The sequence below is a fragment of the Cervus elaphus genome, chromosome 20 (assembly GCF_910594005.1).
Source record: "Cervus elaphus chromosome 20, mCerEla1.1, whole genome shotgun sequence".
NCBI lineage: Eukaryota > Metazoa > Chordata > Mammalia > Artiodactyla > Cervidae > Cervus > Cervus elaphus.
The window spans coordinates 66,435,191-66,449,738 of record NC_057834.1 but is presented as its reverse complement, the minus strand read 5'-3'; the positions used below and the strand labels follow the sequence as shown (position 1 = coordinate 66,449,738).

The window sequence follows — 14,548 nt, the reverse complement described above, 5'->3', positions numbered from 1 at the left end:
AAATCCCCTGGAGAGAGAAATGGCAACCCACTCCAGTATACTTGCCTGAAGAATCCCTTGGACAGAAGAGCCTGGTAGGCTGCAGTCCATGGGGTTGCAAAAGAGTTGGACATAACTTACCAACTAAACAACTACTATACACACACACACACACACACACAATGCCCCAAATTTCCATTAGTTTGTATCCTTTACCATTTTGTTGTTCATCAGTCGCTACTAAATCTTGTTCAGCTCCAACCCGGTAGACTACATACAGCACACCAGGCTTCCCTGTCCTTCACCATCTCCTGGAGTTTGCTCAAATTCATGTCCATTGAGTCAGTGATGCTGATGCCATCTAACCATCTCATCCTCTACCCGCCTCTTCTCCTTTTGCCTTCAATCTTTCCCAGCATTGGGTCACAGAGTCAGACATGACTGAGCGACTTCACTTTTCCCAGCATCAGGGTCTTTTACAATGAGTTGGCTCTTCGCATCAGGTGGCCAAAGTATAGGAGTTTCAGCATCAGTCCTTCCGATGAATATTCATGGTTGATTTCCTTTAGAATTGACTAGTTTGATCTCCTTTCTGTCCAAGGGACTCTCAAGAGTCTTCTCCAGCACCACAGTTCAAAAGCATCAGTTCTTCAGCACTCAGCCTTGTTTATGGTCCAACTCTCACATCCATACATGACTACTGGAAAAACCATAGCTTTGACTATAAGGGCTTTTGTCAGAAAAGTGCTGTCTCTGCTTTTTAATATGCTGTCTAGGTTGCTCATAGCTTTTCTTCAAAAGAGCAAGCAAATTTTAATTTCATGGCTGCATCACCAGCTGCAGTGATTTTGGAGCCCAGGAAAATAAAATCTGTCACTGCTTCCACTTTTTCACCTTTTATTGGCCATGAAGTGATGGGACTGGATGCCGTGATCTTAATTTTTTGAATGTTGAGTTTTAAGCCAGCTTTTTCACTCTCCTCTTTCACTTGCATCAAGAGGCTCTTTAGTTTCTCTTTGCTTTCTGTCATTAGAGTGGTATCAACTGCATATCTGAGGTTGTTGATATTTCTCTGGGCAATCTTGATCCCAGTTTGTGATTCATTTGGCACAGCATTTTGCATGATGTACTCTGCATATGTTAAGTAGGGTGACAATATACAGCCTTGTCTTACTCCTTTCCCAATTTTGAACCAGTCTGTTGTTCCATATAAGGTTCTAACTGTTGCTTCTTAACTAGCATACAGGTTTCTCAGGAGGCAGATATGGTGGTCTGGTATTCCCATCTCTTTAGGAATTTTCCACAATTTGTTGTGATCCACACAAAGGCTTTCAGGCTTTCTCTAGTCAGTGAAGCAGAAGTTTTTGTGGAATTTCCTTGCTTTCTCTGATCCAGTGGATGTTGGCAATTTGATATCTCGTTTCTCTGCCTTTTCTAAAGCTAACTTGTACATCTGAAAACTCACTTCACATACTGCTGAAGCCTAGCTTGAAGGATTTTGAATATAACCTTTTAGCATGTGAAATGAGTGCAAATGTACAGTAGTTGAGCATTCTTTGGCATTGTGCTTCTTTGGGATTGGCATGAAAACTGACCTTTTCCAGTCCTGTGGCCACTGCTATTTTCCAAATTTGCTGACATATTGAATGCAGCACTTTCACAGCATCGTGTTTTAGGATTTTAAATAGCTCAGCTGGAATTCCATCACCTCCACTAGGTTTTGAACCCGGGTCTCCTGCATTGCAGGCAAATTCTTTACCATCTGAGCCAGCAGTGAAGCCCTGGGTTATCTTTAGGCACTCACAAAGTAAGCATTGTTAAAGACCTTTTTTTTTTTTTTCTATTTAAATTTTCATCAGCTTCTCATTAAAAAAAAATGTTTAAGTATATAAAAGTTGAAATAATGGTATTCCCATTTGCCTTCCACCTGAACTCAACAATTATTAACATTTTGCCACTAGCTTTATCAGGACACTTTACTCCTAAAATAAGGACATTTTTTCTAATTAAATTCAATCCCATTGTCACACTTAAGAAAATTTAAATTGATTGTACCATCTATATTCATATTCAGATATTTCCAATTGTCTCAAAAATGAACTTTTTTAGGGTTTTTCTTGTTGTGATCTATTCAATTAAGGTTCATACTTTCTATTTGATTGTCTCTTTTAGCCTGGAAGAGACTTCCTCGTACCCTGATGGCTTTTTTTCCCTGTCGTGACTTTTTGAAGAATCTAAGTTACTTGACATCTGTCCTTGATCTGTCTATATACTTGATTTGTTTTATTTGCATTTCCTTTGAACTGGAAGTCTATAGGTTTGATTAAATTCAGGTTAAATGTTGTTTGAAAGAGCATTTCATGGATTATCTTACAGGTTTTATATTGTATCATATCAGAAGACACGAAATTCTAGATTGTCTCATTATTGATGATAATTGTTCAGTTAAGATTATGACTAACAGATCTTTCCATTGTAAAGGTCATTTTTCTCCCTTTAGTAATAGTATTCTTTAGGGTAACATTTTGGCACCATGAGAATGTTCTTTTTTCTAACAGCCTTTTATTTAATGTCTCTAGCATCAACTGATGATCTTAATTGAATCGCTTATCACACTGAGGTGCAAAATGATGGTTTAAAATTTTTAATTCTCAAAACACAAATTTTTTTCAAATTCTCTCTTTTACGCTTATTAGTTTGTTCTCTATTTTAAAAAGACTATTTTCCCTCCTTCCTTTTTCCCAAAGTCCTCTCTCTCTTTTTTTCAAGAATCAATGCTTTTGTTCTTCAATGTATTATAGTCAGTTACATCATAGTTATTTTTGATGTTCCTATTGTGAGCCAGAAGCCAGTGTAAGTCACTGCAAACTAGCTTCTGTATCTTTTAGACATGATCACATTAGTCTTTGAATTCTTCCTTTCTTCAGGTATAACAACATGTCCCAGACATGCCTTGTACGAGTCATGTTCCAAACCTGGGGAATATTAGCTATTTCTTCAAGAAGCCCTATCTATTCCTTTTCGGGGGAAATGAAATTTTAACTCCCATTTGTTTCTGGGCCATATTTCAGTGGGCATAGCTAGGAAATAACATTTTTAAGAATTCAGAAATTCAAATTGATGTTTACAATTAAATTTAAGCATTATAGGCTTTTTTATTATTTTATATTTTCCTCTCTTTTCTCTTGCAGTAAAAATATTGGTTTGTAAAAATGTATTTGCTTGTGCTGTAAGCTGTGGTTAGTTACTCAGTTGTATCCGACTCTTTGCGACCCCGTGGACTGTAGACGTCCCGGTTCCTCTGTCCTTGGGATTCTCCAGGCAAGAATGTTGGAGTGGGTAGCCATTCCCTTCACCAGGGGAATCTTCCCGACCTAGGAATTGAACTGGGGTCCCCTGCATTGCAGACAGATTCTTTACCAGCTGAGCTACCAGAGAAGCCCATAACTGCTTATATGTTTTACTTACAGCTTATGTTTCAGCACTACAATAGCAGTATTACTAATGGTAAACATACAGAATAAAATTTAAGATCTCTGCAATTCTCTGTCCTTAGAATAATAGCCCACTAAGAAAATGTAGTCAGAGTACAGTGTTCAAAAGTTAATGAAAATTACTCTTTTCTCTACATAGTTATGTTAAAATGTGATATAACTAATTTCATTTGTTTTTGTTTGTATTCAATTTTGTATTTATTTAAAATTTTTATGGTTTTTGAATGTGAAGCATTTACATGGCTCAAAGTTAAACTATGAAAAAGTACACTCAGAGTAACCTGGCTGTCATGCCTATGCTTCTACTCCATTCCTAACCAGCTCTTATAGGTAATTATTTTCATTAGTTGCTAGTTTATCTTTCCTGTTTCTTTTTAAAAAATATAAATGAGTGTGTATATTGCTGTATTTACTGTTTCTTTCACTATGTGGAGTGTTCCTTGCTTTTAAAATTTCTTTTTATCTTTAGAACATAAAAGGTTTTTACATTCTAATGGTTTACATTTATACTGATAACATTTTATGTAATGCTGTAAAAGACCCCTTTTTGCTTTTCCAAGCTTCTACTATCATTTGCCATCCTATGTATTTATTTTTTGGCCACACCACAGAACATGTGAGATCTTAGTTCCCCAACCAGGGATGGAACTCGAGTCCCCTGCAATGGAAGGTGGAGACTTAACGACCAGACCACCAGGGCAGACTCTTTGCTGTTTTAGATGATATACTTTGACTCCCATCTAATTGCCTTTGTGACAACCAACAAACTTAATCTACTCCTTTCTCCCATCTTCCCATATTTATTTAGTTGCCTTCTTTCTATCTTAAATTTTTAGAACATAAAACATTTACACACTATTTTCTCATCCTAGTTTGTTATAAAATTCAATATATTCTAGTATACTAATATACTTTATAAATATATTTAATGTACTTAAATATATTTAAGTACATTTAATACTCTTCAATACTTTAGCCAAAGGCTCCCCAACCAACTCTTTGAAACTGGATGAAGCTTTTCTAGTTAAGTACTCAAGGAGGGCTTGTAAGTACAATATTCCTCAAGTTCTAGCATGTTTAAACTTTCTAGAGCCTAGACACTTTAAGTACAGCTTTACATACTATAAAATCTTTGGCTCACATTATGTTTCCTTGAGTTTTTTTTTTTTTTTAAATGTTGCTCCACTGCTGTGTTGCTTGGTGTTATTTTCAAGAAGTCTGGCACCACTTGATTTTTTTTCCCCTTTGGAAAAAATGCTTTGTTTGTTGTTGTTTTCCTGGAGGTCCAGGGAATTTTTCCATGTCATTTTCTGATCCTTATTTTCTCTATTTTTCTTCATAGCTGATTTTACTCCTCTCCTCCATGTTTCTCACCTTCATGTTTTTAGAAACCCTGTAATTTAGGTTTCACATTTTAGATGATTTTATTTTTTCAGTATACTGCCTGAGTTTGCTCAAGTCTCATCTTCCTGTTGAATTTTTAACTCAATTCTTTCACATCTGCAATGTGAAAGATTCTCTATTTAATGATATTTAATTCATATTGGAGTAAAATACATAGCTTTCCTCTGTTTCATATTTTCTAGAGGGTAGTATTTTCTATTAACTGAAAAATTGTCATTTTCTGTTTTTGTTTTTGTTTTTTAAAGAATAGGCTTTTATGGGGTGGGGCTTTGGTGGCTTTTTCTGTTCTTGATGAAACGGGTAGGATTTTCTTAAAGAACAGGTAGTTCTACAGAAGCGAGGTGACTATTTCATAGCTAAGGAGGCCCTCTTCTGTTCACATGGCAAAATGCAATTTCTTTAATAAAGGGCACATTTAGGGGGCTGGAGAAGGAAATGGCAACCCACTCCAGTATTCTTGCCTGGAGAATCCCATGGACGGAGGAGCCTGGTACTCTACAGTCCACAGGGTCACAAAGAGTCGACACGACTGAGCGACCTCTCTTTCACTTTAGGGGGTTGGATTCTGTAACACAATCTTGTTTATTTAGGAATATTTAGCTGCACCCACTTGCTGTTTTTACCAGGGATTTCTCTCATGAAAGGTTCTAAGGAACTTTCCAAACATAGGTTTTTGCCTGTTTTCAAGTCTGATTCTTGACTTTCTCATTAATTTTGGGAACTTTAATATCCTTTCAAATCATTCCTTTTTGCTTATGTTAGCTAATGCTAGTTTCTGTTGACTGTCACCAGAGAACCCTAACTGACATGTCAACCTCTCAGTGTAAAGTCTGAATCTTCATGACCCAAATCACATATAAAGCCACAAGAATTATATATTCACAATAAGTCTGTTAGAACAAGCCTCATCTCTCATGTTTACTATTGCAGCTCTTCTAGCACTATACCTGGGACATTCTGGACATTCAGTGTGTGTTAAATTTTTCTTATTACCTTTTTTTTTTTTACAACAGCACTTACTACAATTTCCAATTATCTTCCTTTTGTGTTTGTTTTATAGCCTGTCCCCCAGTGTAATTCAGCTCTATGCAGATAAATACCATGTCATTCATCGATGTATCTCCAGTGTCTAGTAAAACAGTGACAGACAGAGGTACTCAAATATTTTTTGAATGACTGACTCAGTTCTTAGGATGATAAAACTGGTACAGCTGGATGAAGGGTGATTTTAATAAAGAGTAACCACACAAAACATGGTCTTACCAGGCTTCTTCATTCATCCAAAACAGGCTCCTGGGTATTTAAGTTATGAAATCTATCTCATCTTACTTTCTCTGGAGTTTCAATTCAATTTCCATAAGAGAACATTTTAAAACAAATGTTGAGTTTACTTATTATAGGAACACATAACTTGAAGTATCAGGTTAAAATGCTTTTCTTTTTCCTTCCATGGAAATTGATTTGTTTGCCATTTCTAGTCAGTTATTGAAATAGGAAAATTCAATCAAATTTACTTTTTAACATTTTAAAATAATTTTAAGCTCACAGAAAAGTTGCAATAATAATACCAAGAACACACATTCCCTTTACCCTATTATTAGTTATCTATAGCAGTGTACCAAAGCTGTGTACCAAACTACCCCAAGGTTTAGTAGCTTAAAACAGTAATTTTTTTATCTTACAGTTTCTGAGAGTCAGGAAACTGGGAGTGGCTAAGCTGGGTGGTCCTAGTTCAGGGTTTCCTGAAGTCACAGTCAGGATGTTGGCAAGGGTTCTTATTGTTCTGACACTCAGTCGTGTCTGACTCTTTGTGACCCCATGGACTGCAGCATGCCAGGCTTCCCTGTCTTTCACAGTTTCCTGGAATTTGCTCAAACTCATGTCCATTGAGTCAGTAATGCCATCCAGCCATCTCATCTTCTGCCACCCCGCTCTCCTCCTGTCCTCAATCTTTCCCAGCATCAGGGTCTTTTCCAACGAGTCGGTTCTTCGCATCAGGTGGCGAAGGTATTGCAGCTGCAGCTTCAGCATCAGTCCTTCTAGTGGAGATTTAGGGTTGATTTCCTTTAGGACTGACTAGCAGGGGCTGCTGTCAGCCACAGCCTTGATCAGGACTGGAGGACCGACTCCAAGATGACTCACTCACATATCTGTTGATAGGGGCCTCAGTTCCTGGACACCAGGATGTCCCTACAGGCTGCTTAAGTGTCCTCATGACATGGCAGCTGGATTCCACTAAACTTGGGTTCTGAGTGAATGAAAAAGAGAGGGCTAGCAGGAAGATGCAGAGCCTTTTATGACCTAAGTCATTACTTTGCCGACAAAGGTCCGTCTAGTCAAAGCTATGGTTTTTCCAGCAGTCATGTATGGATGTGAGAATTGGACCATAAAGCTGAGCACAGAAGAATTGATGCTTTTGAAACTCTGGTGTTGGAGAAGACTCTTGAGATTCCCTTGGACTGCAGGGAGATCAAGCCAGTCAATGGTAAAAGAAACTTCAACGCATACCTCCTTACATATACATACATGTTAGTTCCTAACTAAGAGTAGGTAGCATATATCACCGGGCTTCCCAGGTGGCACTAGTGGTAAAGAACCCGCCTGCCAGTGCAGAAGACATAAGAGACCCAGGATCGATCAATGGATCTGGAAGATTCCCTGGAGGCATGACAGCCCACCTCAGTATCCTTGCCTGGAGAATCCAAAGGACAGAGGAGCCTGGGGGACTACAGTCCATTGGGTCTCAAAGAGCCAGCGACTTAGAACGCACACATGCAGCATAGCATGCATCACATTCCTTCACTCCTTAAGACTTCGGTGTATATTTCTTAAGGAAAAGGATATTCTTTTATATTACACACTACAGTCAATACAATCAAATTTAACATCGTGACACTTTAACCTGAAGTCCATAGTCCACTTGTGACAGCTGTCCTTTTTCGCAATTTCCCCATTAAGTTCATTTTTAAACAACCAGGTAAAACAAGTAGTGGGCTACAAAGGGTGCCCTCAGTTCAGTTCAGTGGCTCAGTCGTGTCCGACTCTTTGTGATCCCATGGACTGCAGCACGCCAGGCCTCCCTGTCCATCACCAACTCCCGGAGTCTACCCAAACTCCTGTCCATTGAGTCGGTGATGCCATCCAACCATCTCATCCTCTGTCGTCCCCTTCTCCTCCCTAGGTTCTATCCGTTTTTACTGGCAGGGAATAAAGAAAAGGTCCCATCTGGGGCCAGGGTGCTGCTGGAAAAAGACTTGCTTCAACGTCTCCTTCGGTTCCAGTGTTGGTCAGAACACAGCGGGAGCAGCCCTAATAGCTGAGGACGCCTGGTTGAAATTCCAGTATAACTGTGTATCAGCTGTATTTCCTCGAGCATGTAACATTCAGAAACTTACAATTCTTCCTCGGTTAGGGGCTCTATCACGGCCCCCAGCGCCCAGGGCTGCGGTGAGGACTGAACGAGTGAAGGGCATAAGGCTCCCTTCGCAGGCAGCCCGTCCGCAGGTGGCCCTGCCGCGCGCCGCCCGCTTCCCTCCCGGCTTCCCTCCCAGCGCCGACCGCCCGGCGGCCGAGCGGGCGGGGCGCGTCACGTGGGCGGGGCGGGGCGCACTCGTCGGCCGATCGCACGATGTGACGCGCCGCCGGAGGCAGGCCGGGCCCTCAAGATGGCGGCGGGTGCCCCGAGCGGCTCGGCCCGGCAGTAGTAGCGGGACGGCACTCGCCGCTGGGGCCGGCCGCCCCGGGAGTGGCTGCAGCAGCGCCAGGAATCGAGGATGGTAAAATGACCCAGGGGAAGAAGAAGAAAAGGGCCGCGAACCGCAGTATCATGCTGGCCAAAAAGATCATCATTAAGGACGGAGGCACGGTGAGCTGGGGTACCGAGCCGGGGTACCGAGCCGGGGAGTGTCGGGCCGGATCTCTTTCTGCTCCCGACGCGGCCGCCTGCAGTCGCCCCTGACTGCCCCCACCGCTCCCGCGGGGCCGGTGTCTCGGGCTCCCGGCTCTTTCCTCTCTCGCCCCGGCCTGCGGCCTCCGGGGCACATCCTCCCGGATGGCGAAGGCTCCCGCTTCTCCGGCACCTGCCGCCCTGCCCTCTGGCCGTCGCTGGAGGCCCTGAGGCCTCGAGCCCACGCGCGCCGCCGTCGCGGGCAGGAATCGACGCCGGGCTCCGCCGCCCCCCTCGCCTCCGCAGCCTCGTCGGCGCCGTCCAGGCCCCGCGAGGCGGTGGCCGCGGTCTGGAAGCGGCCGGCAGCGACCCCTGCCTTCCCGTATGCTGCTCCCGGGGTGGCATCTGGCGCGGCGACCCCGCTGGGGCCCCGTGGGGCGCTCGCCCCCTTTCTCCACGCCGTTCGGGGTCAGTGCTCCTGCTCTCGGCCGCGTCCGGTGCGGTCAACGCTGTCCGAAGGTGGGCTCTGCTCCTCGCCGCCCGCCGTCGGGACTGTGACGGAGGACACCGGGGCCTAGACTTCAGTCTGTAGTTTTCAAAGAGTCACCACCCTCTTGTTTTAAAATCACCTGGTGTATTTTAAAACAAGAATACTGGATAGAGTTGGTCATGGCCTGAGGGTTAGAAGACCCTAGAAAGGAAGACAGATTGAGGACGAGAAAAATTTTTTTGCTGTTTAGAAATACTGTCATCAAAATCAACTTTAGGCATTGTGCTGTTGTTAACCGGCAGGGGAGGTAGGCCTTTTAATTGAAAATAACTCACCTCTTTTTTTTTTTTTTTTTTTAATGCTGAAAATTCTTCGTTGCTCCTCTCTGGTCTTTCCTGCATTCTTTGATATCAAGTTCTGAAGTAGAATAGAAAAGTGAAAGTCATTTAACTTTTTCGAGAAATGTGCAGGAATGGTTCCTTTTATTCCATGTTTGTTTGGAACCCTCCATTGCTAGCACAGTACTCAATGTGTAATTAGGCCACCATTAAGGATTTGCTAAATTAATTTGAAATCAGTTACAACTTGGTTTGGACATTTCCGAATATGGCCCAGTCAGTATGCTAAAATTTAGAAAGCTTGGGACATATGTAGCAATTTCGTTATATACCTTTGAAAGTGAAAGTGAAGTTGCTCAGTAGTGTCCGACTTTTTGTGACCCTATGGGCTATAGCCTACCAAGGCTCCTCCGTTCATGGGATTTTCCAGGAAAGAGTGCTGGAGTGGGTTGCCACTCCAAGGGATCTTCCCGACTCAGGGATCGAACCCAGGTCTCCCGCATTGTAGGCAGATACTTTACCGTCTGAGCCACGAGGAAAGTCTGTATACCTTTAGTAACTGTCAAATCTATAGATGTCAGTAGCTTTCACATTTGGTGAAAAAAGAACCTTTGAAATTCAAGTCCTCAGATCTCATGTTTTAATTAAACATTAAAAACATTTGATTAAAAAAAAATTTGATTAAATCAGTTATGAATTGTCACGGCCAACTTGGTTAGAACTTCATTGGGGGAAGAGAAATGGCTTGAAAAAACACTGGTGCCTTTACCAGTCATAAGGACTTAATATTTTAATTTCTTCATACAGTCAACAAAATAGAAGCAGCAAAGAATTGTATTTTGTAAAAGCAATTAATATTTAAGATTAATATTCTTTTTAAAAGATAAAGAAGCTGTGTTCAGGAAGCACACCTCCTTTTTCCTTGTAAAGTTCAGTTTTGTTGCCTCTCAAGTTTTTTTTTAACTCACTTTATAGCAATTAAATCTTGTGAGATTTGGGACAGGTTTTTGGTTTTTTTTAATCTTGGTATTTATTAAAGTTGTGAATTTATAGTTTGCTTTTGGACACAAAATACAATTTTTACCCCAGCAGTGGGTTTTTAAGATGGCATAGAGAATAAATGAACGCTTCTTTTGAGGGATGTGCACATGGGGGTATTATCATTCATCATTTTTGTACCCTTATGCTGCACTTTCCATTCTCAGAGCACTGGATGCCTCTTTAGAATAGGGACTTTGTTTATGCATCTTTGAATCCCACAGGGCCTACTGTGAATTTAAAGTGATAAAAATACATTTAGAGTGATTTTTAAAAATGAGTTGAGTAGCACATTCTGAAGATCATTTTTTAGTGTAATTTATTCATTCCTATATATAATCGGGATATTTCTGTTTCTTGAAGTGCCAGGGTAATTTTTTTGCACTGTTTGTATTTTAATCTACTCTGGCCGTAAGTGAAAATACATATAATTATTATAGTCATAAAAATTGTTTTAAAATCACATTTGTTTTTCTTCTCTATTTAAAATTAATCAGATTATTTGAACACCTTGGTGTCTGAGGCTGTATGGTCATACATGAAAGGCTCTGAACAGTGTTTCACATCCCTGGCCAATGGCACTGACCTGATCCCCTTCCATTTTCTTTCTAGTGTTCAACAATGTTAAGATTATTTTGCTTTGTCCCCTGCAAATGGCATCTTTTAAAGCTTGATCAGCCAGTTGTAATGTTCGTAAAGCAAAATTAGTAATGAGTTGTTAATGGTTTATCAAAAACTTAGCACATATTTGTTGTAGTTTTTAACAGTTGAAGAAGTGAACCTTTCTAAACAAGCCAGGTTAATCATAAGTTACTAAATGTTTTTCTTTTCTTGAAATTGTATTTCAGTTGGCTCTGAAGCCTAGGTAAGACTGACTAATATGTTGTCTATTTGAGTAGTATGCAATTAAGGTACATTATATGAGGGTGTGATTCTATATCGGGAGTTCTTAACTTGGGTTTGTTCACCCTGAAGTTATTTGTAAAATTTTCTTTGTACATCTCTCTAGGGAAATTCCATAAAGGTTTCATACTTCCTGAAAGTTTAAGAACAGTTGTTCTGTATGAAAACAACATAAGTAACTAAAGAATAGTTTCACAGGTTAAATTAAATAAATATTTACTGGGCTTCCCTGGTGGCTCAGTTGGTAAAGAATCTGCCAGCAATGCGGGAGACTTGGGTTTGATCCTGGGTTGGGAAGATCCCCTGGAGGAGGGCATGGCAACCCACTCCAGTATCTTTACCTGGAGAATCGCCATGGACAGAGGAGCCTTGGGGGGCTACAGTCCATGGGGTCACACAGAGTCGGCTATGACTGAGTGACATTAACTTTCGGTCATCTAGTGTATACCATTTTACTGATGAAAGTAACTGTGACGTTATTGGTGAATTTTGCTTTTGGAAGCATTTACACATAGAATTGGGCTTCCCAGGTGGTTCAGTGGGCAAGGAATCTGCCTACTATGCAGGAGATGCAGGAGACATGGGTTTGATTCCTGGGTCGGGAAGATCCCTTGGAGGAGGGCATGGCAACCCACTCCAGTATTCTTGCTAGAGAATGCCATGGACAAGAGGAGCCTGATGGGCTACATGAGGTCGAAAGAGTCGGACACTACTGAAGCGATTGAGCAGGCACACATAGGATTACTGTATTTAGTTATGTTTTAAGTATGTAACATTTTGCTACATCTCTTACTCATTGCAGACCATTGAGGAGAGTTTAATTAAAACTGCTTTCTGACATTTTAGAATGCTTCTGGTTTTGCTGTTAAATCATTCCTATGTTTTGTTGTTAGTTTAGTCACCAAATTGTGTCAGACTCTTTGCAACCCCATGGACTGTACACCCCCCCCCACCCCCAGGCTCCTCTGTCCGTAGGATTTCCCAGAGATGGAACCTGTGTCTCCTGCATTGGCAGGCGGATTCTTTACCACTGAGCCTCCAGATTGTTTATAAGTGTTGGTAGAGACTAAGAGCCTCAGAGTTACTTACATGAGTTATTTGTATTATCAAAGAGAATTTTCCTTATGATTTTTTAAGTTTACTTGTTTATTATTCTGATTTTTATTGTTTTGTGAATACAGAGACTACATCTCTGATAAAGTGAAAAAATTTAGATTTTTTTCACAAGCAAATTGGTAAAATGACTTTAAAGATCAGATAGAAAGCAAAGCACATGTGAATTGATTTATTAGAAGTACCTGACAAAAGTAGAATTGACATTTCAAATATGCCCAGAGGTGCAGAGTACCAGATTTTTATTCCTGATTTCTCTGATTTTAATGACAATAAATAGGAGTCAAAAACCATTTCGGAAGTCTGGCCCTAAGCTCTGATCCTCTGCACTCTTCCCCTGCTAGGATGACCAAAGGAGTTGCAGAATAGCTCTCTGAACCCCCAGAGAGCGGCCACTGGTTCCTAGAGTGCACACAAGGCAGGAAGAGGGCCACGGTGCCTTTCAAAGAGCAGCTCTTCTTTGATATCACTCGCCTTTGCCTAGAAACATCAGGATGTGCACATGTCCATGGCAAGCTTGTGGCAGGCAGAACCATGGATGATTTACCTGTCTACCTCTGTGAGTCAACACTTGCTTTAGGGTAGCGTGTTTGGGGGTAAATGAGTAAGCAGTTTTCTCCGTTTGTATTTCCAGTTTGTCTTACTATAGTTTGAAAACCTGCTTCCCATCATCATCTGTGGAAATTCACTTACAGTTGAAGTGTTGAAGTTTAGGAAAAAGAATAGCTTTTCTCAATAATCATTCTGACAAGTATATATGATTTAAATTTTCAGTTATTTAAAAGCTCAAATTGTCTTTTAGCATTATTTTGAATTGGAAGTGTCAGTTAAAGTAACAGTTGACCATTTCAGCCAGAGTACATATATCAGGATCCCTAAAATGGGTTCGTCTCTTTCAATGCCAGATCGCAGTAGCTTATTCTTAATAATAGCTCTATTTTCTCAATAGTGTATAAATGCAGTTACGAATTCTACCACAGGAAATGGTTGATATTTTATCACTTAGCTATATAAATTGAGTAATCAGAGATCACACTAGGACCATACTTGAGCTTCGACTCTATCGTAGACATTGGTGACAGTTTGAGTTTTGTGTTAATGGTTTTGTGTTTTGTTTGTTTTTTAATTTTTAATATTAGTTTACCTTTTTAGTGAGCTTCGTTTATAGTTATTTCAACTGTGTAACCCATTCGGTGTTCATGAGGATAAGCATTTAATGATGATTTAATTTGATGTAACAACCAGCCACATATTTTCCTCTTAAGGATAGAGAGTGCTGCAATAGATTGTCATGTTATTTATCTTTTCAAAATTTATCTCAAAACAATACAATCATGGGACTTCCTCTGGTGGTCCAGTTGTTAAGATTCCATGCTTCCAATACAAAGGCTGTGGATTGGATCCCTAACTGGAGAACTAAGATCCATGTGCCATGTGGTGTGGCCAAAAAAATAAAAATCATATATAGCAATAACAATCTTAAGCTGTAGATCTTTTTAAATTTTTTTAAGAGTAAAACTTGATCTCACTATATTCTTATCGAATATTTATAAGTATATTTCATTCTATTTAGGAGCAATCTAACTCATACCACTTCACTTCTCTGATAATTTACAAATATTGGATAGCTCTTTAAAATTGATCCATAACATGTCAGTAAGTAATTTTAAAGTCTCACTGCAGATTAAGCCAAAGTGACTTAATTAGTATGCATGCTTGCCAAGTCACTTCAGTTGTGTCTGACTCTTTGCAGTCCTATAAACTGTAGCCTGCCAGGCTTCTCTGTCCTTGGGATTCTCCAGGCAAGAGAACTGGAGTGGGTTGCCAGGCCCTCCTCCAGGGGATCTTCCTGACCCAGGGATCGATCAAACCCACATCTTTTCTGTCTCCTGCATTGGCAGAA

The 14,548-nt window shown here is 40.6% G+C and overlaps 1 protein-coding gene across 2 annotated transcripts in view; it reads left to right on the top strand.

Annotated features, from left to right (window-relative positions):
* Positions 1 to 8,506: 8,506 nt before the first annotated feature.
* MFSD14A (major facilitator superfamily domain containing 14A) overlaps positions 8,507 to 14,548 on the top strand; it is a 49,099-nt gene continuing 43,057 nt past the window's right edge. For both annotated transcript variants that reach the window (XM_043878320.1, XM_043878319.1), the window contains exon 1: positions 8,507 to 8,742. In XM_043878320.1, the coding sequence (XP_043734255.1) occupies positions 8,659 to 8,742 (84 nt within the window). In that variant the 5' untranslated portion in view covers positions 8,507 to 8,658. The remainder of the gene's footprint in view (positions 8,743 to 14,548) is intronic.